Source organism: Globicephala melas, chromosome 18 (genome assembly GCF_963455315.2).
Source record: "Globicephala melas chromosome 18, mGloMel1.2, whole genome shotgun sequence".
In the NCBI taxonomy this organism is placed as follows: Eukaryota; Metazoa; Chordata; class Mammalia; order Artiodactyla; family Delphinidae; genus Globicephala; species Globicephala melas.
In genome coordinates, this window is record NC_083331.1 from 76831427 (window position 1) to 76857107 (window position 25681).

The following is a 25681-nucleotide window of genomic DNA, read 5'->3' on the forward strand; positions in this document are numbered from 1 at the left end:
AAACAAAACCTCACATGAAAAAGAAAACTTGGCACCAAAACTCAAGATGTAAAATAAGAGAAGAAAAAGAAACTCCATCAACATACTCACGTGTGGTGCTAGAAAATGTGCTACGATGCACAGCAGCTGACATGCGTTATCTTACAGATGCAGCCTACATTGACAAGTAGGTTATGTAACAAACCATTCTAGCCACAGATGCCTGGTACGCTTGCCCTCACCATCATCTACCCCATGACCAAAAAAGCAGCAACTTCAGATTTTGGCCACTTTACGTAGCAAATATATAAAAAGCAAAGTAGGAATTAACAACAAAATTATTAATTACCACCAAGTGTGATAAAATACTGATACAAGACAGCTTTTAATCTGGTCACGGAAAAAGGAAAAATTTCCACCAACTCCTAAACACTACAGCATGTAATATTAAAATTAATAATCTGGCTCACTTTGAACTGGGAACAAAATAAGTTAACTTCAAGTAAGTAAATTAATTCTGGGCCTCTTGATGACCTTAAAAGAAAAAGGCATTTTTATTTGCTAGGACTACACTTTACCATATGAGCAACATAACAGGAAACAAATAAAAGAGATCTAAGTACCATAATTTGGGGGAATCAAACTATCATTTGTTGGTAGACTAAACGTGTTAAACAATAAAAATGTGCAGAATAGATACTAAAAAGCAATGTACAATTTAGCTTACTGGCGAAACTGACATTTTATCTAGATGTTAAAACTAAATAACCACATATACAATAGCAATAAATAATGATCACTTGTGCTCTATCTCCAGGCCAAAGACATATAATTTTAAAAATTGCTTTTGGCTAGGTGGCTCAGGCTAAATATTTCTTCTAAAAAATATCTGAAAGTTCAGTCAAGGGAAATCACCATATGCAGGGTCTTGAGGGAGTGGCTCTTATACTGAGAAGGAAAAACAAACTGGCACTCGAGGCCATGCTCAGTCACACTTGGTGGGAAAGAGACACTCGAGGGTCCTGTAACAAGGACAGAATTGTAAATAAAATGATCTCATTTTAAAAAGACACCTATTAAAAAAAGGATATAGCGCAAGAAAGATATTTATTGGTTCAAAGGATTAAACTATCCATTAAAGTGAATAAAACTAACATCTTAGTAATAAAATGCTCAGGACCAATTAGAGTACTGTTTAGAAAGATAAGTCACTGAAAAGATCAACTTCTAATTATTCATTATTTCAATAAATGACAATTAAGGAATTTAATCAATTATTTTACGACTCTGTATTTTATAATCAAAGCTTCTGTTGTTAAAATTAAAGATTTAAGTTTTAAATCTAAAAAACAGCTAAGAAAACTGCATCTACAACGTTGCTTTAAAGCAATGCAATGAGAATCATCTTGATGTTTTCTAAACTGTGTAATATATATTCATATTATCAATTGTTTTTACGTTACCTTAAATTATAACTACATATGAAGTCACAAGGTTCCCTGCAATGTAACAGTTAACACAGGTCATATTTATAACACTAAATGGCTACATAAGTAAATGATCCAAGCCCAAACTAATGTCTAATCTTAACAATAATACTTAATGAAACAGAAGCTAAGATACTAAGAGCCTAATGATAGCCCTTGGTATCAGACAGGCCTTTCATTAACCTATATGGTTCTGCTGTCCAGGATCTGTTTTCAATATTTATTATAATACAGAGTCAAAACAATGAAGTGGAAACCAAAGGGTTAAACTAAGTCAGTTTTGTGGGTTTTATTTCTCCCAAAGTCTAAATTTTCGTATTTCCAATTAGAATAAAGTGGTTTGTAATTAATTTTTATGAAATATTCAAGACACTCAAGGTAAAACAAAAAAGCTGATATTATCATAGTTATTTTGGTTATTACAGCTCTATAGCTTACACTCAATATTTAAGGGTGAAAACCGCATCCATTTTGTTAATGCTGTGAACTGCAGAAGAAAAATTTTTACAATGAATCTTCAAGAGAAAGTTAATACAAATGAATTAAATACTGAAATAAACGTATAATGCCATGGCTAGCTAATGATTTGCATACAAGATCACATTTTAAAATTAATACACTTAAATGTTAATATTGTTCTCTCAAGCTAGAAATTAGCCAGTTGATGTAAACTGGGCTAAAACAAGGATATTCTAAAATAATGCCATCAGTATCAAAAACTCAGAGTGAGTTTTTAAGTCTTTAATGTGTACAGTTCCATTTTACAAGGAATTATAAAATCACTGAACAATCATAACAGGTTTTAAAACATAAGATGTTCTCATATCTGCTAAAAGATGAGGAAACCATCTTTTTAGCAAAATTAAGAAAAGCTAATTGTCTGCAATAATTTTTTTGAGCCAGAGAGGCCTGAAAAGATATTCTAATCCAATTCGAGGCACTCATTCTGAAATTAAAACTTGGCAAAGTTTGAAGACTTGCCCACAGTGACACAATTAGTCAATGGTAAAGTCAACAATGCCAGGCTCCAAATTTAATGAGTTAACTGTTCCTTCCACCCTAATATACTCTCTCTCTCACGGCAAGAACGCTGAGGCTGCTGGGATTCAGCCCCTTCTGCTAGTGGTCAGCTCAACTCACACAACAACTTGCTCACTAACGCCAACTGATCTAAAAAGCAAAACTCTACTACCAATATTGAAAACAAAGCTCAGAACTTTTGCTTGCTCTAAATCCTGTCTCTAAACACGACACCCTTGACCACATCTTTGGTTGGCAAGAATAAATGAAGATGCTTACTCGGCATGAGCCCCGTTAGCCACCAGGGCACTAATGCAGTCCAGGCTCCCAGAGCGAGCCGCCTTGTGAATAGGAGTCTCGCCCTCACAGTCCTGAAACAACAAAAAGGAAAGCATTAAGATCCATACAAGACTTCCACATTCTAAAGTTAATTAACAAAGGCCACGTACCATCTCATTCCTCTGAAATAGAATTAAGGTGAGCCAGATCTGAAGCAAAACACAAAGAAATGTAGACATGAAGAGAAAATAAAAGCAGACCAAGGAAGGAGCACGTTCTCCTGAATTCTTAGGTCAAGAACAAAAAAATCATGGGGCCTCTCCAACCATGACAGCACGTACACTCTAGGTGACAATTTAGAAATAATTTTTATGATGCATCACAGCACAGATGCATATAACACCCAAAATTATTATCCTCAGACCAAAAAATAGTAATCAAGGCCTAATAGCTAACGTCTGGTCTAGTCCACCCACGTTCACCTATGTCCACCACAGGAGAGCCTGAGTCGATACACACCAGTGCCTCCCCCTGGATTTTTTATCTCGAGCCTGAATTAGGACTATACTTTAGACAAGACAGCTAAGGTTAAAGGATCAAGAAAAAAATGGGAAGGGAGAACATAGGGTCAAACACAGGCAGCTCTGTATACAACTCAGCCTGTTCTGTGATAGGGGACTTTGTTCAAGGACTTTTAGAAAGGATGCATCAGAACCTGACTGACCCTTCAGGAAACAATGTTGAAGGAGGCATAGGAAATGAGCAGACTCGGGGAAATGACTCTGAAGCCTCATACAAAAAAAAGAATTACTTTACACTGTATGAATGGACCAAAAAAAAATGTGAAACACAATTTCATTCATAGGCTCTCAGGTAAAAAAACAGGTAAAGAAAGATACAGCGATTAAGAGAAGGAAGTTGTTTCCATTAGAAAAACTGATTTAGGACTTTCTGCCTCAGAAATGCCAACTGACTAAGCAGCAACAGTTCCTGAATCACTCACATCCCATCATCACTGAATGCGAACTTGGCAGTAGAAAACTACACATGATTAAGGGATAAAGACATAAAGCAGGAGTGGGGCAATGGTGCAGGAGTGGGGCAATGGTGCACAGTGCATGGCACTTGGAAATATTAACTCACGGGGGGGGGGGAAACTGAGGTGAGGACTAAACTAGAAAGGAGTGGTAGAGCATTTCACAGAAAAATATAATATGAAAGACTCAACCACTTACTGGAGGGAAAAGTTATGTATAAGCTCAAAAGTGATGTAAAGTTCCCAACAGAATAGTCCCAATTTTGAAGAAAGAAACAAAATCATGAGGCTATACAAGGAACTATCTAGTGAAATCAGACTTAAAAACCAAAAGAAAAACCTACCCTATTGTCTGAAAAGAGGAGGGAAGGGAGAGAGGAGGTACATAATAAGGACAAATAAAAATTACGTACACGTATTGCCAGGAAAAGTAGAACTAAGATTTAGGTGAGATTTTGACAAACACCACAAAAACTCAAGAAAACCAAAAAGGATTTTAAAAGCTATCTTTGGTACAAGAAGAAAAATGTTTTCTATACTATTTCAAGAACAGGGTGGGATAGCAATAGATGCCAGAGAAAAAAGCAAAACTACCCTGCTCCTGTTTTGTGTTATACGAGGAGACTATTTAAGCTGGGAAGGGCAGAATAAACACTATTTAAAGAAAACTGCAACCAAGAGAATGAGAGTAAAGAGCCATTTTAAGGTTACTCACATCTCAAGTTCAGACCAGTCATATTTCAAAAATACCAATAGTCTGTAATATGATTCTAGAACTATTGCTGGCAAACTCTGAGTCATAAAGGACAGGGGGAGAGGTGCCAGAAATCTGAAAACGGACAAGTCACCTTGAATTTTAATTAAAACAATCTTACTTCTAATCTAGTTACAAGGAACTAAAGGCAATACCAAATGCCAGCCCCATTCTAGAAGGGTCACTAAAGAGATGACGTACAAGAAGTGACAGCCACGGGCAGCCACCACTTAAAATCTAACTTCACTTCCTCTCTGGGTAAACTTAGAACACCGAGCCTCCAGACAGCACATCTGAGCTTCAGTAACCCCTCATGCCAACCTTAGATATGGCAGAGAAAGTCTCTATTAAACTTGAGGAAAAGGAACTTAGAATGGTAAGAAACTAACATGCCAAAAGAAAAAAAGGTATGCTAAGGTTCAAAAAATTATAGGCACGCAAACAATAAGAAAAACCTGCGTCTAGTTGCTAAGTTTATGTGGGAAATGAGAAAAACTGTCCACCTTGAGATGAGCCAACAGAAAGCCTACTGGGGCCTCAGGGTCAGTGAGTGCCTGTCGCAGCAGTCCAAACCGACAGCCGAGACTCGGACGGGCCGAAGCTCCGCACGTGAGACCACAGCTAACCAAGGCCCTTCCGGGAGCAGTGCCAAGACACTTAAGAAACCCAAGCGATACCCTCGTACATGAGAGGACGTGGGGATGCTGAGGCAGGTGGGCTGTTTAAACACAAGAGGAGAGCTGTAAGGAGAGTGGGATCTGGGGACTCTTGCCCTGGGAGCAGAGTTGAGGAGGGATTTCCACGTGGTGCTGTCTCGAGCAGCTGGGGGAAGGAGGAGAGTCTCAAACTTTTTACCTGTGGAAAATACTGAGCTGCTATAAATCATTACATGAAAAGGGGGCTTCTGGGTTTAAAAAGATTTGAAAAGCAGTGTTACACAATTTCTTTAGATCTCTCTAAATGTTATGTAACAATTTAATGAAAATCATCATATAGAAAATTTATACTTAAAACTCCACATGAATACTAAATATTAATTACTGCTACTCATGGGCTATCCGTATTCTATTGACAGGGAGACTGAGTTACAACCAGTAAACCACTTGTCCAAAGCCAGAGAGATGAGGAAGCAGGGCGTGCCCCTTCTACCAGGAGAAAAGGGGGTGGGGGGAGAACCCACGAGCAGGAAGGAGACTAGTGGGGACAGGCGACGCCTAGCACCACAATGGTACAGAGTCGCCCACTTGTAACTCCTGAATTCACGGACCAAAGCAACAAAGCAGTAGAGGAGCACGTGTGAAAGAAGGAAGAGTGGAGGGTAGCAGGTGACCCAAAGAGCTGTCCCACATCCAGCTTGCAGCTTAGTAACAGAAACAGGCCTAAAATCCAGGGTTCTCCTCACGCGCCCTTCCCACCCAGTCTCTTAAAGAGAACAAACTGCCCCCTTATCCCTCACCACCCCCCCTTCTCACTGACCCTTGTTTTAAACCACTGCTAGAACACCCTTCCTCAATTCGGTGTCCAGGAGTCACTGCCTACAGGACACCTGGCTACTTCTCTGCGTCTGACCATCATCCCCACCCCGTACCTGAAGACAACTCGTGCTGCTCAACCTACTAATGCTACCTGAACCACACAGATGACTGCAGATGACTTAACTGCCATTCTCTTGCTGGAACAGATGTGTTCTCACAATTATCTGTGGAAACGGAGCTAAGGCAGCTGTGAGCAGAGGAGCCAGGAAACCGAGGCTCAAGGCCAGGCTCCTTCACTCACCAGCTGTGACCTTGGGCAACTCACCGTGGGGCACAATAAGTCACATACAGGCGAAAGCACTCTGAACACAAGACATTGCTATGTGACGGGCCAATTATCCACAAATAACTTCATAAACATAAGTTCCAGTTAGCCCACAGGTAAAGATATCAAACTCTAATTAACGCCTCAATTTAAAACTCAACACCATGTAATTAGAACTGGAAGAAGGAAACAAAAACCCAACACGTCAATCATGGGCGCTCCCTTACCGGTTTGTTAATGCTGGCTCCTGCTTGGATCAACCAGACGAGGCACTGAGGATGTCCCCCAAAAGCGGCGATGTGGGCTGGGGTCTGTGCGTAACGGGTGGTGGAGACATCCAGTGTGGCTCCAGCTCTCACTAACTGTATTAAGCACTCCAACTTGGAGAACAGCAGGAGGGGGATGAAACAGGCATACACGTCAGTATACTATTAAACGTTACACAGATAATCTAAATTCTGTAATGGAGATGAGTGGCATTTCTTGTTAAACTTTTTTTCTGTTTAAGAAAACAAAGTTAAGTCATTCCTTCCCAGTATCATACAAATTTTAAAAGCCTTATTTAAAAGAACATTTTCCCTCGTCCTTGTAAAACAAAGTTGGTACACAGGAATAGAAAGTCGAAACAACTGACACTATACAAGTTTAAATATTTTGTTTTTCCTACAACTGAAAAAGCCCAAATCAATATAATACTGTAAATTAACTATACCTCTGTGTTTAAAAAAGCCAAAGTCAGAAAAGACTAGATTGCATATTCACAGACTTTTGTCAGAACTAAGCTTTGCCACTTGCACGCTCTATTCTAAAGAAGAAAACCGTTAAAGTGATTGGTCGGTAAACCCTTCCCGGGCAAAGACAATTTTCTGCAGCCTGCACTGGCCGCACTGGCTGAATACGATTGAGGCCCAGCTCCAGATCAGCTCCTTAGGGAAAAGATGTGTGGAGCCAGGGAGAGGGCAGCGCTTCGGCTTTTCATACTGTTTGTACAGACCGCTCCCTCCCATCGAAGATAAAAAGGCCTAGAGCACAGGTGAGCTGTGCCCCTAGCAGGTGACTAAAACAAAAAGGCACAGGAGTCAGGACAGGACTGTGCAGCCAGGCATCGGTACCATACTAGCTTCTGGAAGAACCAGCACACTCAACAAATATTTAGCAAGTGCCTCCCGTGTGCCAAGCACGGCGGGAGAAGGCCTGCTGTCCTCAAAGGTTTACACTGCTCCGCCCAGCATGTCCTCAGGGTCCCGTTTCCCTCCCAAAGCACAATGCAGCTGGAGAAAAAGCTCTTACTGCCAACAATTCTCCTCCTGAGAACAGACCTCAAGCGAAGAACAGCTACACTCGGGTCTCACCCCGTGTCTCTTATCCTCTTTCAGCAATTTAAGCCTTTCTCTGTAAAGGACAGATCACTGCCATCAACGTTTGTGAGATGAACGCTCACAGTTGGTGGTACACTGATTTTTAAAACATGACCTGTCCTCCAGGAGTCTGAACCTGAGGGTAACGGCTGATAAAGAGGTACCACTTCGGTATATTTTTATCTACCGCCTTTATCAATGTACTGAGCGAAAAATGACGGCCAATCCTAGTGATAAGGTGAGCAGGTCTCAAGCCCAACAAAAATGAAACAAGGATGAAAACCGCTTGGCACGCCAGAAGCGGTTAGTCTTAACATCAACCGAGAGCTCCCTGGACTTAAAATTTGTTACCTGTGGGTTGGATGTGGAAAACCCGGTTTGGAATTCTGTACAGATACCGTTCAGTGCGACAGCTGGTAAAGGCAAGGCGTGATCAGAGTTCCTGAATAACGTTCAGTCCTCCGGGAGCGGGCAAGCCTCATAAAGAGGTGAGGACCCTTGTGCAGAGCTGGCACGTCGCTGGGAACGCGGCCTGAGGGCTGGGAGGGGTTCACAGCGCGGAACGCTCGCTCGGCTGGCTGTCGCCCAGGCTGAGCACAGCGAACGCGTCCAGGCCCACAAACGGAGGGAAGCTGTGGGCAGGGTGCGGGGGCACAGGACCGGGAGCCTGCGCTCAGCCTTTTCGCACAGACCGAACGATACTTTCTGCGGCCCCTTCTGTATCCAAGACTCTCCGCTCACTGCGATTAACGACAACTGAACACCCTGAAGTAAAGGCCTCTGGGTGCAGCTTCTGGTCTCCGGGGTTCACCTACCGCTCGCCTTCTACGGAAGCAGAGACTCCGTGAATTCTCACCGTAAGATACACAGGCGTGAAACCGACCGCTCTAAGCGCTCTCGGCTACTGTGAATCCCGGAGATGCCCGAAGCAGCCTCGGACTGGGACACAGTCTAAGTAACCACTTGTCACGAGGCCGACGCACTTCACAGGACGTACCGGATGGTCCTACTGGGCGTCCTTCTCACCCAGGGTTGGGAGGATCGGAATCCCGAGGGGAGCCGTGCCTCTGCCTCTTACGAGGGCGCCTGTCCCCAGGACACACAGGCACAGGCGATGCTGGGAAGCAACGCTCTGAGCGTTACCTGCAGCTTACTGTAACAGTGCACACGCGCCCTCGGCGGGGAGACCACCCCTCGGCCCGGGGCGAAGGCCGGCGAGGAGGGCGCCTTCCGCCTTGCGCGTCGAGGCTGCTTCCCCGAGGGCGCTCGCTCTCGGCGCCGGGTACCGAGGGGAGCAGCGCTGCGGGGCGCGCCGCGGGCTGTCGCCCAGCCCCTCACCGCGGCCGTCGCGACTCCCTCGCACTCCCTTCGCTAACGTAAACCCGGCTTCACTTCGCGAGCGCGCTCAGCCCCTGCGTCGCCGCACCTCGAGCAAAGCGAAGCGGCCGCGTCAGGTGCAGAAAGGTAACTAACCACAACACAACCATTTCACCCAAGACGGGAACACGTCTCACCACCATCCTGCCTGTGTCTCCGCAAAAGCGTGTCCTGACTTCAACCCAACCCCATCCTGTCAGGGCGAAGGCCCCGAACGGGGGTCTCCACGTCTTCGTCACGAAAGCCACCCTGGACAACAGCACCGTGCACCTCCCTCTGCGGCCACCGCTCCCAGCGAACAACCCCCTTTACCGCACGGATGAGGAAAACGCTGCCGCAGCTCCTCAGAACTCAGAGCAGCACGCTGCCCTTCCAGTCTCGTGACACTTCAAACACCACAGGTTCGCCTAAGCCGGGCGAGCCGAGTCCCCAGCGCACGGACGACATTCCACACGGAAGCCCCCCGCAGCTCGGTCCGAGCGTCACCTTGCCCCGACCCAGCCGTCGGGGGGCGCCGACGGGCTGACCACGGAAACCCTCTAACGCGACCTTCGGGCCGCGGCGGCCTCACGCCCGGGCGTCCCCGTCGGAGGGGCGTCAGGAGGCCCCGCGGCCTTCCTCACAGAGGTTTTCCTCAGAGAGGCTCCGGACTCTCGCGCGCCGCCCCGCGGACCGCGTCTCCGCACCTCGACCCGAGCCGGCCGCCGCGGGAGGCCCGGCCCTCGGCACCGCCGGCGGCGAGGAGCCCTCACCCGCCCGGGCGGCGCCTCCGGGAAGCCGCCGGCGTTCGAAGCTTACGCCGCCGCACATGCGCCCCGGGCCCCTCCGGGCGCCGCCGCCGCCGGGCCCTCTTCCGCCCGCGCTCCCGGCACTCCCCGCGCGCCCCTCTGGGCCCAGACCGTCCGCGCCGCCGCACATGCGCCCCGGCCCCTCGGGGCGCCTTGGCGGCCGAGCTAGCTGGCGCCCCGCGTTCCCGACACGCCCCGCGCCCCCCACGCCTCGGCCCCCGCCTTCTCCGACACCCCACGGCAAAACCGCGGAAGATGGCGCCTTAAAGCGCCCGCGCCCACCTTGCCGAAGTGCGCGGCCCAGTGCACGGGCGTCCAGCCGTAGAAGGAGTCCTCGGCGGCCAGGTGGGCGCGTGGCGTGTGCTGCAGCAGCGAGCAGAGCGCGGCCAGGTCCCCGTCGCGGCAGGCGCGGTGCAGCGGGAAGCGGAGCGACAGCAGCTCCTCGCTGGAGAAGCCCGCCTCCACGCCCGCGCCCGCTCCCGCCGCCGACATGGTCCGTCACCGGAGAGCGCGGGCTGGCGAGCAGAGAAGACACGCCAGTCAGGACCCGAGAGGCCGCCGCCGCCGTCCGAGCACAAAGGAGCGAGGGCAGCACCGCCGCCGCGTCCCGCCGGCTGCCGAGCAGAGCGCGCACAGGGGCGGGGCGGGGCGGGGCCTGCGGCGCCAGGGCTGGGGCTGGCGCCGGGAGACGCCGGGCCAGGAGGCGGGGCCTGGGCCGTCGGGGGCGGAGACCGGGGCCGTGGGGCGGGGCCTACTCCTGGAGCGGCGAGGGGGGGGCGGGGGACCGGGCCAGGAGCAGGGGGCGGGGTAAGGCGGGGTGTAGGGCAGGGGACTGTGCCAGGCCGTTCCCGGTGCCCTGCAGGCGGCGTGGACTCTGCGCCGCGCCTCCTGTCCAGACCCCAGGCCCGACAGTGTCCTGATCCCCCTTGATAAAAAGCTCCGGGAGGCGCAGGTTTGGGGTTTGGGCCCGGCCCTCTGAGGTTTTGGCGGCGCAGCTCCAATTCGCTCAATTAATCAGGCGGGGCGTCTGCGGGGACCTGAGGGCAGTTCCCGCGCTTTCTGTCCTGCTTGTCTGGCGAGGTGGGCTGCACGTTTTCGAGAACCCATGGCAAAAAACACAGAAACATGGCAGCATGCAAGGAAATACTAAATTCTCTTTCAATGATCGAGGATCACAGATTTTTTTTTTAAGCTATTCTTTTCTGATTATCAGTAATTTCACTGTCAAGGGATACCCACTATTAACGTTTATGGCTATTTCCTTACAGTACTTTTGTAACCTTATGGTCTGTTTCACTTGTATATATTCGTTTTCCTTGTGTATATTGCTTTCCTTTTTTCTTTTGCAAAATTCTAAATCACTGTAATTCAGCTTTAAGTAGGTAACCAGATGTCTGGGAAGATATTGATGCATACGGTAGCACATTGCAGCATTGGTTAATAAAACAAGAAATTAGAAACCTAACGCCTAGCAAAGGGAAATTGTTAATTTATGGTATGAATATGCAACACGGTCATCTACTCATCACACAACAAATGTGGGTTGAGTACAATAGTGGATGAAACACTGGGAAATGCTCCAGACACAGCAAAGGAGAAAATGTAGCGGGTATCTCACCTTAGTGAGCAAGTACTCATGGATGCGAAGTGTGAACGAGACTTAGAATCTGTCTCCCATCAGTTAGATGAGGCAAGAAGGGAAATTTCAGTAATTCGAGCAATACTTTTTTGTTTGGACCAAAAAGGTAGAAGTATGCTATAAACCCATTTCGAGCTTGGTCCACTCCAGAATTCAATTATTTTTCTTTGTAAACACCATGATGCTTTTAATCTAATTATCTCTTTAAGAGGTATACCTGGGACTTCCCTGGTGGCGCAGTGGTTAAGAATCCGCCTGCCAATGCGGGGGACACGGGCCCGAGCCCTGGTCGGGGAAGATCCCACATGCCGCAGAGCAACTAAGCCCCTGCACCACAATTACTGAAGCCTGCGCACCCCAGAGCCCGTGTGCCGCAACTACTGAGCCCGCGTGCTGCAACTACTGAAGCCCGCGCACCTACAGCCCATGCTTGGCAAGGAGAAGGCACTGCAATGAGAAGCCCGCACACTGCAACGAAGCGTAGCCCCTGCTCGCCAAAACTATAGAGAAAGCCCGCACACAGCAACGAAGACCCAAAGCAGCCAAAAATTTTTTTTCAAATAATAAAATAATAAATAAAATTTAAAAATTAAAAAAAAAAGATATATACCTGGGCGATGACTTCCACCCTTCCTAGGAAAGAGGCAGCCCATTTTGCAGAAGGACATAAGCACACCTTGTCATCCATAATAATGAGAGGGGAGTAATATTCCTTACCCTACCTTCTGTGAATGATGAAGCCGAGGCAGAGATAGGCCAAGGAACTTGCTCAGGGACAAGCTGCCTGCCTGTGGCAGAGCTTAGAATAATATCCAGACCAGTTTCCAACCCACAGTTAGATTTTTTTTAACCTTGAGATTTATTTTGCATAAAGAGTCCTAAGGTCTCAGAAAACAAAGCAGGTTACAGTGATAGGGTGCTTAGAGTTCATCCTTCCTCAGCTAGGATGACTTTCCAGTTTCTCAGGGCTACTTGGACCATATACATATTGAAGTAGCTATCTAGAAATAGATTAATATGATGACCTCTAAAATATGCTGCATGGTAATTGTGGGTATGAGAATGATAAAGGGCAGTCTAGGGAGTACTGCTACAGTCAACAGTCCAATTGCTTGGTCCCAGGTTTTGCCCAACTCTTGTAATTATTACTAATTACAGATTTTCTTTAGGACTGTTGTTTTTAAAGAGCTCTAGGGAAAAAGAGTGCCTTCATGACTCACATCCTTTGTTTCTTATTAGATAAAGCAACCATAAATAAATGACAAAGATTCTCTCCTTGACCGAGCTCTACTCAGGATCCCCTGAGTTTCAATGAGGCCTCAACTTTTGGACTTGAGTCTTCATCTCAGCATTGTCCAATTCTAGCAAGAATCCTGCCAAGTTGGTTTGGCTAGAATCCCCTGGCCCCCATTTCTGCTAACCCTCCAAATCTAGTTGGGTTCTTCGCCCTCCAACCACCCCCAGATGACTGCTCACCCTGGCTTGCCTTCAGCCAGAGTCCTCTTAGGTCGGTTTAGCCAGAACCCCGGATGTTTAGTTGACCCTACTGGCTCCTCTTAGTAACTCTCCATCCACCGACACCCACCCTGCTCCTTGGCTGTGAGTTCCCGCTTACCCGTGTGGCATTCAGAGTTCAGTCTGAGCTCTTTCCTCTACTGCAAGAAAAAAACAAGGTCTCACCAGTCCCACTGCAGGGGTCCCAACACCCATATGAGGCCCCCTCTTGGATCAAGTCCGCCTTTCCATGCTTTAACAAGTGTCTCCGAATAATGTCGTCTTTAACAGCGTGAAATAATTTTTTTCTTTAATGTAAGCAAACTTGGGTATTTGAAGATATGATTCAAATACATGATGGAAAAGAGAAAGATTCAAAACTCAATATATGTATTAGAAACAAAACCCAACTCAAGCCTGCCTTTATGATTGGCATTGTGTTTTCCAAAAAAGGATTGTGTGGTGAGGAATTGCTCACGTGGGCAGCACTCAGTGGAAGGAAGCTCCCGTGAGAAATGCACAGAGGGGTCCACACACTTGGTAGATGGCGGCGGGACTCTTCTGAGCGCGGGGAGGAGGGTCCACTCTGATGGTGCCCTCAGCCTGGCCTAAAAGCGGGACCAGAGCCCAACTGTTCTGTTCTCTCTGCTGCCCCTTCTCCCCGCCCCTACATGTCCCACCACGCCGCTGAATCCATCTGCGAAGAAGGCAAATCTGCTTAAAATTGGACGTAAGAGTCTGGGTCCACTTGGGCTACCGTCAAAAATACTGCAGACCAGATGGCTCAAACAACAGAAACGTGTTTCTCACAGCTCTGGAGGTCCGTGATCAGGGGGCCAGCTCTGTGGGTTCTGGGGAGGCCTGTCCTCCTGGTTCACAGTTGCCTTCTCTTGTCCTCACGCTGTGGACAGGGGGGCCCGTTAAACCCTCAGTGCAAATTTGCTGAGTGGTGATGTGAAATGCAGGCTAGACTCAGATCCGTTGGCCACTGCTTTTCAGAAAGAGGGACACGCCCTGGACCAGGGATCTTGGCCATAACCAACTTTAAGTTTCTGGAATCCTACTGCTTGTCCTGTCTTACTTATATCTTGTTAGAAAAGTGATTAGCACAAACGTTCTTAAAATGAAATAGAAACAGAAGGTCTGCGCTCCCTTCAGAAGCAGACTGTGAAAGCAGAACCATGGGGACGGAGGGTGAAGGTTTGCAGAAGGGAAAGGAAACAGCGGGCTGGCCGGCCAGCGCCCAGAGATGGGGGCAGCCGGGTTGCGCTGCTGCTGAGCAGGGTCCTGCTGGCCGCTGAGGATGACCGCTCGCGCCTCCTGACCCCATGACCTTTAACTTGGCAACCACACAGGCTGTTAAAATGTCTTAGCTGATTCCTTCATTTCCCAGTGTTATCACTGGAGAGAAAAACCCCAGTGAGTCATGGCTAATATTAAACGTGCCCGGCTGTCCCCGTGGGCGGGGTTGGTGGCCCCCCCGTGGAGCAGGTTGGGAAGTCCCTGCGTGGCCACCCTGAGGCCGGCCTTCCAGGCAGAACCACAGCCTTTGGGCGGAAGCTGCTGACAGCTGCTCGCTGGACCAGACCCAGGCACCTGGTGCAATGGATGTTTGTCACGTCTTCCTCGCCCATCCTGACACTCCCACTGTTGAATTTATTCTTTAAGAATGTTCCAGAAACAAGAGCATGTAGCCAGACAGGAATCTCTGTTACCGAGGAGAGTATAATCCTAGCCCCCTGAGGAAATAACGGGAGTTAGGTTGTCAAATTAAAAGTACTCTTGCCCAGGAGGCCAGGTGGGAGCAAAAAGCTCTAGTCACTTGGTCCCAAGGTGGTCTCTACCTGGAAGACCAACACGTGGGTGCCTCTTTCATCCTGCTTCCCTGGAGCCCTGCACCCCGTTCCTGGGAGCATGGGGGGGAGGGGGAGGGAGGCCCGAGCAGCGGTGGCCCCGGGCACTGTGGCTAGTACTCCAGCCCTTCGCCCTTTCTCTGTGTCTGTGGGCGAGGACGCGTGAAGAAAGTATATTAACGGGTCTCCTTGCTGGGGGAGCATTTCTCAGCCAGTTGGCTTCATCTCCTCATTCATTAAAGAAGATAAACGTTACCCGAGCTTGGCAAAAGGGTCTTTGTCAGTGGAGGTTGTGGATGTGAAAGCGTTTTCAGATTGAGAAGATCTAGGTTACTAACTGTTCTCCAAAGTACCTTTATTATTTTCCCCACCGCCAGCAATTTATAAACATTTCAGTTACCAAGTCTTCCTGGTATGAGGTATTACCTACTGCTAGATGTTTTGTTTCTCTTGAAGACTAAATTACAGTGTCCAGGCCCCTGGGGGTCTTGTTGTCAGAAACTGGAGCCACTCAGAATGTGCGCCAGCTGCCCTGAGTGTCCCCTCGGAGCTTGCCTGTCTCCCGGGCACTGCTGTCCTAGGGCTGCTGGTGTGACAGCACACTGACCAGTGGCTGAGAGACACTGCCCTTCCCTGGCCCCTTCATCCCAAATGTAGGGTGGGCCCTTGCTCTTAGCTCCTCAAAGCACAGCAGAGAGCAGGCTGTCGCCTCCGTGGATGAGGGACGAGAAGAGAGGTGAATCCAAGAGCTCACACCACGCTCAAAAATCTAGTTCCTGTGGATCATACAGAAATGTGAAAGCAAAAGTGAAAATGGCTCAGAAGGAAACAGCAGACCATCTTTACGGCGTTAGAGTAGTGAAGGATCTCTTAACAAGACTCATGAAGCAACCCATAACAAGAAAAGGACAGCTCTGACTATATTATAATTGCTAACTTCATTTTGACAAAAGGCACCGGAAACAAAGTGAAAGATAAGTGGCAGACCAGAGGAAATAGTTTGCAAGTCTTTCAACAAATAAAGCATTCGTATTCAGCATAAAGAGTCTACAAAGGAACGAGAAAAGGTGAACAACAAAAGAAAGCAGGCAGAGGATGTGAAAAGGCAGTTCACTGAAAGGAAGTGTGCGTATCCAGTAAGCCAGTGATCAGGGGTTTCTCCTGCCCTGCTGCATGGATCACCACCGTCAACAGGTGAGCTGGCTCAGTAACGCTAGCGTGACGCTCTGCCTTGGGACAACAGCTCTCTTCCCCATGTGTACCTTTTCAGCCACTGCTCATCCCTCTGTTTCCTTTCATAACCTAACTTCAAAGCATTTGCCTAGTTATTGCTTCAGGTTCCCTCCTCAGCCCATTCCAGCTGGGTGTCAGCCCCCAGGACCCCCTGGAATAGCCCTGGTCAAGCTCAGCACACACCTTCCTGTTGGCCAAGCCTGTGATCAATCCTCCATCCTAATCTTACCTACTTGGGCGCTCAGCGGGTTGGCCCTCAGCACCTTTTCCAATCACCCTGATCTCCTGGCTTCCGTGACTCTCCAGCTCTTCTGTTCCACCTCCAGATATTCAACAACCCCAGACCTGGGTCCTAGACCTTTTGTTCCTCTCCATACTTCCTTCCTAGGCAACGTCATCCCATCCCATGCCTTCCTATACTGTTTATGTCTTATGATCCTTAAGTTCACATCTTCAGCCCTGACCTCTCCCTCAGCCCTGTCTTATAAATTCAGTTCCCATCTGCATTTGGATCTCTGCTAGGCGTCTCCACGGATGCCCCAGATGAGATGCTCGGGTCGCCCCAGACCTGCTACCCCTGCTCACCCCCACTGGGTTCTCTGCAGTGGCTCACGTCCAGCACCAGGGTCAACACTCTCCACTCCCACACATGCCCTCACGTGGGTCCTGGTGGCCCTGCCTCCAGGGGCCCCCCTCCCTTCCTCTTCCCCTCCTACCACCCAAGCCATACTCTCTCACTTAAACCAGTGTGACAGCCTCTCCGCTTTTCGTGCCCAGCAGCCAGATGATCTTTTCAAGATGTAAATCTAACAACAGCACTGCCTTAAAACCCGCCAGTACCTTTTCCTTGAATTTAAAATCCAAATGGCACAGACTTGGAATGTTAAATTGTATTTAATTTATTTAAATTTGAAATCTCAAACTTGATTCAGTTATTGGGAAAATGCTGAGTATTTTTAAACAACCTGAAAACAACTTGGTTACGGGTAGCTTCTCTTTCGACTACAACTATCCTGAAATCTAAAAGCAGATCAGATATTCCCAGTGAAAATCAAATTCTACAACTGAGATGTGCTGCAAGTGCAAAGTGCACCCTGAACTGTAAAAACTTAGTAAAAGAATATAAAATATCTCACTAATAACTTTTAATATTGGGTACATATTAAAGTTATACTATTTTGGACACATCGGGTTAAATAAAATAGATTATTCAAGCTGGTTTCACCTGTTTATTTTAGTGTGGCTAGTGGAAGATTTTAAACTACATATATGTACCCTGCATTTTGTGCCTGTCGGTCAGCTCTGGCAGGTTGGAAGCTAATCTAGCAATAAATCAACGGAACTAGCTGAGGATACTTTTCTACTGAGGGAAGACTACCGGTTCCTTTGGTTAAGCACCAGTCTTGACCGAAGGCCCATTTTCTTCTTTGGAAAACTGTCTGTTCAGAGCCTTTGCCCATTTTTACCGGGTTATTTGTCTTTCTATTATTGAGCTGTAATAGATCTTTTTATTTATTTATTTTTAAATTTTTTATTTTACATAAGAGTATAGTTGATTAACAATATTGTGTTAGTTTCAGGTGTACAGCAAAGTGATTCAGTTATACATATACAAGTGTCTATACTTTTTCAAATTCCTTTCCCATTTAGGTTAGTACAGAATACTGAGCAGAGTTCCTTGTGCTATACAGTAGGTCCTTGTTGGTTATCTATTTTAAATATAGTAGTGTGTATATGTTAAGCCCAATCTTCCAATTTATCCCTCCCCCCCAATAGATCTTTTTATATTCTAGATACAAGTCCCTTATCAGATAGATGATTACAACAAATTTCTCCTATTCTGCGGGCTCTCTTATTTTCTTCATGATGTAGCTGTAGATATACATTTTAAGGTATTCTTTTTTTTTATTGTGGTTAGAAAAACCATAACATTGAATTTACCATCTTAACCATTTTTAAGTGTACATCTCTGTAGCGTTAAGCATGTTTACATTGTTGGACAGCAGGTCTCCAGAGAACAGGAGCTCAGCTCTCTGCCGGGGACCCAATGCGCTGACTCAGCTGTTTTGGATGCTGTCGCTTAGACTGGGGACACTTTTGTGTGGTCAAAATATTAAATCATTACACTTTCAGGATTTGGAAACTGTTGTACCTAGAGGAGTTATAAGGTTCAGAGGTGGACCAGGGGAAGGTCAAAGTCAAGCATCTCGTTAACCTACAGAAGGTCATGAAAAGGACTTGTAATATCTCGTCTTACCTGGGGACAGCAGGGCTGTGTAAATTGATTACATCTATACATCCTGATTGGCAAAGAGCGATGGTCGTGATTTTAGAACATTTAGTGAGAAGACCCTGGCCTCTGGATTAGAAGGCCTGCTAAGGTATTGTGTCCACCACAGGCCATGTGATGATGTCACTTAACGTCTCAAGTGGAGGTGACACCTCCCTCTCAAGCACTGTGGTGAGGGTTCAATGGCATTGTGTGCATGGAAACAATTCACAAAATACTCTAAGAATGTTGGCGAGGCATTCTGGGCAGAACTGTGTCCCCTCGAAATTCACATGTTGAAGCCCTAACACCCAGGAACTCAGAATATGGCTATATCCAAAGATGGGCTCTTAAAAGGATGAGTAAGTTAAAAATGAGGCCATTAGGGTGGGCCCTAATGCATTCTGACTGGTGTCCTCTAAGAAGAGATTTGGACACACACAGAGGAAACACCTTGTGAGGACACAGGGAGAAGACGGCTGTCTGCACGCCAAGGAGAGAGGCCTCAGGAGGAACCAATGCTGCCCTTGATCTTGGACTTCCAGACTGCAGGCTGGGAGACAATAAATTTCTGTGGTTTAAGGCACCCCATCAGTGGTACATTGTTATGGCAGCCCAAGCAAACTAATACTAGAGTCAAGTAGAAAAAAAAACAGAAGTAACGACTCTGAAACATCCATTTATTGATAGGGAGCTGCAGAATGATGCCATAGAAAGAGGAGAGGCTGGAAATCAGAGCTATTTGTTTCCTGCTCGGCCACCGAGTTACTTGGTGACTCGCGAGTCTTAGGACCTCTCTGCGCCTCAGCTTCCTCGTCTGGGGTCTCGGGGTTGGATTAAAGGCCTCATTCTCTGATTCCAATCCCCCAGTCCTCTATTTTACAGTCATATTGGTGACATCAGGGAACGAGGGGAGAAGGATTTTGTCTGTCCTGAGAAGTGTGCACAGCCGGCAATTACAAATAAGATGGTTTAGTTTGATCCAATCTCCAGCTGCCTTTATAAGTGGGGTTTTAGAACAAACACCAATCCATTGCCAGGTCTGCACCTCAGAACAGAAGTTCTCTCTCCTTGGTTGTTTCTAAGGCAGGATTCATGACCTTCTCCAGACCCACCTCTCTGGAGAAATGGGGGCAATCTCACATTTTAACCCAAATATCACTTTCCAGCCTGCTCACCTCCATGTGCTGAGCTCATCCACAACCAGAACCAGTTTGGATAAGAAGCCATGGAAGACACGCTGACAGTTGCTGAACGAAATGTTTCATCTTCTCCCAGAAAATGCTGGTGGGCCAAATCCTCTGCAGCTAAAACACTGATGGTGCAAAGTCAGGGCCAGCCCCTAGAGCACGTCCATCTCTCTGTGCCACAGCCAACGTCATTCTGATAAACCAGAATTCCAGTGCAGTGAAAATTACTTGAAAGTGGGTCATTCCTGGGGATTGGAAGGCTTTCTTCTCTGTAGAGATCTTGGTTTCACTCAGGGATCAGGTGCAAAATACTTAAGCACCCTCAGGGTCGGACCGTGGCCACGCGGCCACGGGGAGGTAGGATGTCAGCCCCGCCTCTGTGAGGGTCAAACCACGTGGCTCCCTGGACAGCTGGTTCAGCTCCTCACGACAGAAACCCAGTGTGCGCTTTCTGAGCCTTCACAGAGCGATGGAACGTACTCTGTGTGTCTGCGTACTTTGTACACGTGCTTGTGCACCTTGCACGATGCTGCGGCAGGACGGGGGCATGGAAGGGATGGCTGGCAGGACTTCATAGGCTCTGGTTCTTCACGGACAGATCGGACAGACGTGATAGTTAATTTTATGTGTCCACTTGACTGGACCACAGGGTGCCCAGATACTTGGTCAAACATTATTCTGGGTGTTTCTATGAGGTTGTTTCTGGATGAGATTCACATTTAAATCAGTGGGCTGAGTAAAGCAGATTGCCCTCCCCGATGTAGGTGGGCCTGATCTGAGCAGTTGAAGGCCTGAACAGAACAAAAGTCTGACCCTTCCCCAAGTAAGAGGGAACTCCTCTTGCCAGATGGCCTTCCAACTGGGACCTCAGCCTTTTCCTGCCTTTGGACTTGAACTGAAACATCAGCTCTTCCTGGGTCTCCAGACTGTCAGGCTTCAGACTCAGACTGGAACCGCACCATCTGTTCTCTTGGGTCCAGATGGCCAACTGCAGCTCTCAGGACTGGTCGGCCTCCGTAATCACGTGACGCAATTCTTCACAATTATTGTACAATCACTCTTTCTGTATTTATATGCACATCCTGTTGGTTCTGTTTCTCTGGAGGACACTGGCGACTGCACAACCTCTGAGGTTGTTTTTCTCAGAGCTCGTCCTGGTAGACAATAGAAACTTTGGACACATTATTCAGGCTCAATTAGATTTTAATTTCTTTTTTTGTTTAAGGAAAAAAAACACGCTGCCTCTAACTTAATAGTTAAATAGGTTCATTTTATTTGGCACTCCTTGAATAAAACGATTCTCCTTCACACAGAACGGTTAGTAATTCTATTTTGTTTTTCTGCCTGGAGGCGGCGGGTGAGTGAGCAGTCCTGGTTTCTCAGGCTAGGTTCTGCATCCCCTTGTGGTTTTTGCCTCCCTCGAACAAACTTTTACACTTCTTTCTTCTTTGCTGGAGAGAATTTCCTGTTTGGAAAGAGGAGATTTTCTTGAGAAATTCTAGGTGTCCCTATGAGCCTGCATTGCCTCCCTGCATAGGCTCCCACGGTTCACTCACCCCTGTGAGCCCCAGTGAGGCTGGGGAGTGCGGGACCAGGGGCAGCGCTGATCCCCTCTTTTGTGGTCCTTGACTCAGAACAAATGCCTTCCTAGGGCCGCTTGAGGTGTGGCCCTCCCACAGGTCCGGGTGGGCGGGTATGTGTGCAGACCGTGGGCTCAGCACTCAGCTAACATCACCTCGTTCAATCCCCTGCACCCCAATGAGACGGGTGCTCTGAATACCTCACTTTGAGGACGAAGATGCTGTGCCTTAGGATGTGCCCAAGGTTACCCCAAGGTCACAGAACTCACTGGGGGCCCGATGGAGATTTGAACCCAGCTTGGGGCGCTCTAAGTCCTGCACTCTCAACTGTTACCCAGCCCCACCAGCTGGGAGTCAGAACAGCACCTTAGTGAGTCCTTCTCAGTTTCCCCAGAGGAGCCAGGGGACTGGAAGGACACGGGAGAGGTGGGCATCCAGTGGGGGAAGGAGGCCGGCCGGGGAGTTCTGAGTTTAAGGTGCTGGGCGTCACCCTGGTCGGGCTCAGAGGATGTTAAAGATGTAAGACAGGGCTTCCCTGGTGGCGCAGTGGTTGAGAATCTGCCTGCCAATGCAGGGGACATGGGTTCGAGCCCTGGTCTGGGAGGATCCCACATGCCGTGGAGCAACTAGGCCTGCGAGCCACAACTACTGAGCCTGCGCATCTGGAGCCTGCGCTCCGCAACAAGAGAGGCCACGATAGTGAGAGGCCCGCGCGCCGCCATGAAGAGTGGCCCCCGCTCGCCACAACTAGAGAAAGCCCTCTCACAGAAACGAAGACCCAACACAGCAAAAATAAATAAATTAATTAATAAACTCCTACCCCTGCCCAAAAATAAAAAAAAAGACGCAGGACAGAGCCCCAGGTGACCCGGGCGTGTTTGCATGGAGGGAAGTGGGGCGCGTGGGCTGAGGGGAGACGTTCAGTGAGCCAGGAAGGGAAAGAGCCGGGAGGGAGGTGGGGGGCGCCCCAGACGAGCTCTGGCCCCAAAGTCCAAGGCGGGGAGGCCCCACTTCAGAGCAGCTGGGCCTGTGCCTGGCGACACCTTGAACCCCTGGGAGGTCCCAGCGCCGAGCCTGGAACCCCGTTCCTAGGGGCGTTGAACCGAGGACAGGATGGAGGCCCTGCTGTCTGAGGATGATGGGGGCCTGGGGGAGCAGCCGATGGGAAGCGTCAGGACCCAGAGGCTCCCACAGGCTGGGCCGCTGAGGCCCCCTGAGCCTCCCCAAGGCCCTGGGACGAGAGCTCGGCGAGGGCGGGGCCCTGGGTCGGGCTTGGAGGTGGTAAACGCCGGGAACTGAGACAGTGCCTGGCGTGAGGCAGGTGCTCGGGGCTCGTCAGGTGAGGCCGGTTGCGGGTGACAGGTGCGCTGGAGGAGTGGCCTGGAGCCTTCACGCGGCTGCCAAGTCTACCTCGGAGAGGCCGGGGGGACAGGAGGCCAGCCTAGGGGAGAGGCTGATAGGAAGGCTCCGGTGACAAGTGTGGGCCCAGGGCAGGAGGCACGGGGGAATGCGGGGACCGACTTCAGCGGTGAGGGGGTCGTAGCTGGAGAGGCCTGGGGGGTGGGGAAGCGGGGTCCCAGGCGGGGGGGGGGGGCGCCTGCAGAGGAGGGCGCATCCGACAGGCCGCGCGGGGCCTCCCTGGGCCCGGTCACGGGGGCAGGAGACCACCGCACGTGGCTGTGTCGTGGGGCCCCGCATCCCAGTTCTTCCTGGGAAAGAGGCACGGCCTCGCTCGGCTCAGCGGGAAGGGAGGCGATGCCCGCAGGTGGCCCGGGACTCCTGCAACGCGCACGTGGTGGGCCAGGAGACCCCTGCGCGCCCACGCTGGTGCCCCCGGGACGGCGCGGCCTGCTCCTCCAGAGCTGCTCTCAGGGCACGCGGGGCCCTCGAGTGGACGCCTTATGTCCCTTCTCACCAGGGAAGAGAATCCCAGCACAAGGACTCGTCCTCCACACTTATCCATCGCCGGGTGGCCCCCAGTTCCCTTTACCTAAAGCCTTCTGAAGACTTGCAGTGATTTTTTCCAGAGCTGCTAGGCTTTTAATCTGATAAAGTATTTCTTGGTCCTCTTCTGTAGGAAAAATTAAGCACAATGATCAAGATCAAGAATTACACACAGGGCTTCCCTGGTGGCGCAGTGGTTGAGAGTCCGCCTGCCGATGCAGGGGAACGCGGGTTCGTGCCCTGGTCCGGGAAGATCACACGTGCCGCGGAGCGGCTGGGCCCGTGAGCCATGGCCGCTGAGCCTGCGCGTCCGGAGCCTGTGCTCCGCAACGGGAGAGGCCACAGCAGTGAGAGGCCCGCGTACCGCAAAAAAACCAAAAAGCTGACTTGGGCTGTGGGAGGAAGTAGGAGGTGGTCAAGCAGTAACTGCAGGTAAAAGGTCCCCAGGGGAGGTGACACTATGTAGCTCAGGCTCCATTCTGTTGGCACTTTCTCATGGCTGGAAGGTCTGCATTTCATGAAACTTTAAAAAAGCCCAAGTGGGAATTAGGTATCCTCTTGGTGCTCTAAGTCCTGTGTAAGGTCTGTGTCATCTCTCCCAACGATCACAACCGAAACCTCCGCAGAGTTCACATAGGAACGACCTGAGGCTTTGGAGAAGAGAGCAGGTGTGGAAACATTACCCATGACGGGATGAATTTCATGTGTCTGTGTTTGTTTCTCTCCTGGCTTTGCCCCAAGGCTCAGCCTCAGTGGTGGTGAGATGCTGTGTCATGAGAACCAAAACTCAGATAGAAATCCATCATCCTGGCCGTAGGAAACAGGCTAGGAGTCCCTGGGAGCAGAGAGTGCCTGAGGGAATTCAGGAGGGGAGAACGCAGGAAAAGTGGATTTCCTAATTCTATGTACGGAACCCCGCAAGTCCCAGCCTCATCCTCGAACTTGTATATACACAAGACACTCAAACCACCAGAGCAAACACTTTGAGAAGTGAAAGATTTGTGGGACTTCCCTGGTGATCCAATGGTTAAGACTCCGAGCTTCCACTGCAGGGAGCACGGGTTCAATCCCTGGTTGGGGAACTAAGACCCCGCATGCTACGGGGCCAAAAAAATTAAAAAGTGACAGATTGAACCACCACCCACGCACGGCAAGACAAAATATACCATGCGAACCTAATCAGGTGGAATGATGGCTAAAATAAAAACATCAATGGTTCTCCAGAGGATTAAATCAAAACAACATAATATTAACAATGTCTAGGTTTGATACCCGACATATAGGGACCAGGAAAATATCACCTTGTTGTCACAAACAGCACATTGTTAGGATGGGAACTGTGTTCTTGGTAGCTTTCTGTAACCTCAAAGTAAGAAAAAGTTCCGAAGCATGCTCATTCTACACTGTGAAGTTGTTCCATTACCTGAGTTTCCTGTCTGAACCTGCTATTTTTACTCTCCCCCGTGGTGCACTGCCTCCTTACATGTTTCGTATGTGAATTATAAGCTCATCTCTGGTGGTGCTTTTGGCTGAGGAAACCACGTGTAGCTTGGTTGAGGCTGTTTCTTCAAAGTAGTTTTGCATTTGTTTCTACCAAGTGTCTCAGCAGTGTCAATGCCAGGGCTCTAAAGCTATGTTTCCCAGCTTGACCAGAACATGCTGAAAGGACCAATTCAAGCCATAACCCCCCCCCCCAAGCCTGTGTTTATAAACTTTCAGGCAACATCAAAAACAATTGACCAACTGGGAGAAAATGTTTGCAACGTACATCACAGACAGAGACCAATATCCCTCATGTATAAAGAATTCTTAAAAACGAAGGTATAGAAGAATGAGAAAAAGATGTCAATGGATAATTCACAAAAATATATAAAAATGATCCATGAACATGAGATGTTCCCACTCATTTATACTTAGAGAAATGTGAATTTAAACAACTCCGAAGTACCATTTCTCACCTGTCAGGTTGGCAGAGATGGAAATGTCTGATGATTTACTCTGCAGCCCAGGCTGTGGGGAAATAGGTTCTCGCATAGGTTGCTGGTGGGGACACAAACCGGCACAGCCTCCTGTGGGCTGTTTGGTGGTTCAGACACAACCACACACGCACTACACTCATCTTTTGACTCAGCAACCCACTGTAGCTATCTATCCTGAAGATACCATTCCAACAAAATGAAAACACACACGCCTCAGTTATCCATCTCGACACTGTTTGCAAAATATTGGAAATAAGCTGAAAGCCCATGCACAGCGGGATGGCTGAATAAACTGTATTAACATCCACACAGTGGGGAGCTATGCGACTGTAAAAAAAAATCATGAGGACGCTTTCTACAAACTAACATGGAGCGCTTTACAGTATATATTGTTAGGTTAAAAGAAGGAAAGTACAAAATATCTACAGTGTGCTACCTTTCACGTAAGAAAGGAGAGGTTATGAGAAAACATACATGATCATAGCTCAATAAAGTGGCTTAAAAAACACTGGATAAGAAGATATATGCTATGATGGTATTATGCTAAGTGAAGTAAGTCAGACTGAGAAAAACAAGTACTTTATGATGTCATTTATATGTCGAATCTAAAAAACAAAACAGA

At 48.5% G+C, this 25681-nt stretch overlaps 1 protein-coding gene across 1 annotated transcript in view; it reads right to left on the bottom strand.

The window, feature by feature from the left end:
• The window catches only part of ANKRD10 (ankyrin repeat domain 10), a 32861-nt gene extending 22347 nt beyond the window's left edge, over nucleotides 1-10514 (bottom strand). The window contains exons 1-3 of the mRNA XM_030856737.3: nucleotides 10161-10514; nucleotides 6583-6735; nucleotides 2766-2857 (exon numbers count right to left, since the gene is read on the bottom strand). Of these exons, the coding sequence (XP_030712597.1) occupies nucleotides 2766-2857; nucleotides 6583-6735; nucleotides 10161-10370 (455 nt within the window). The 5' untranslated portion in view covers nucleotides 10371-10514. The remainder of the gene's footprint in view (nucleotides 1-2765; nucleotides 2858-6582; nucleotides 6736-10160) is intronic.
• Between the last annotated feature and the right edge of the window lie 15167 nt (nucleotides 10515-25681).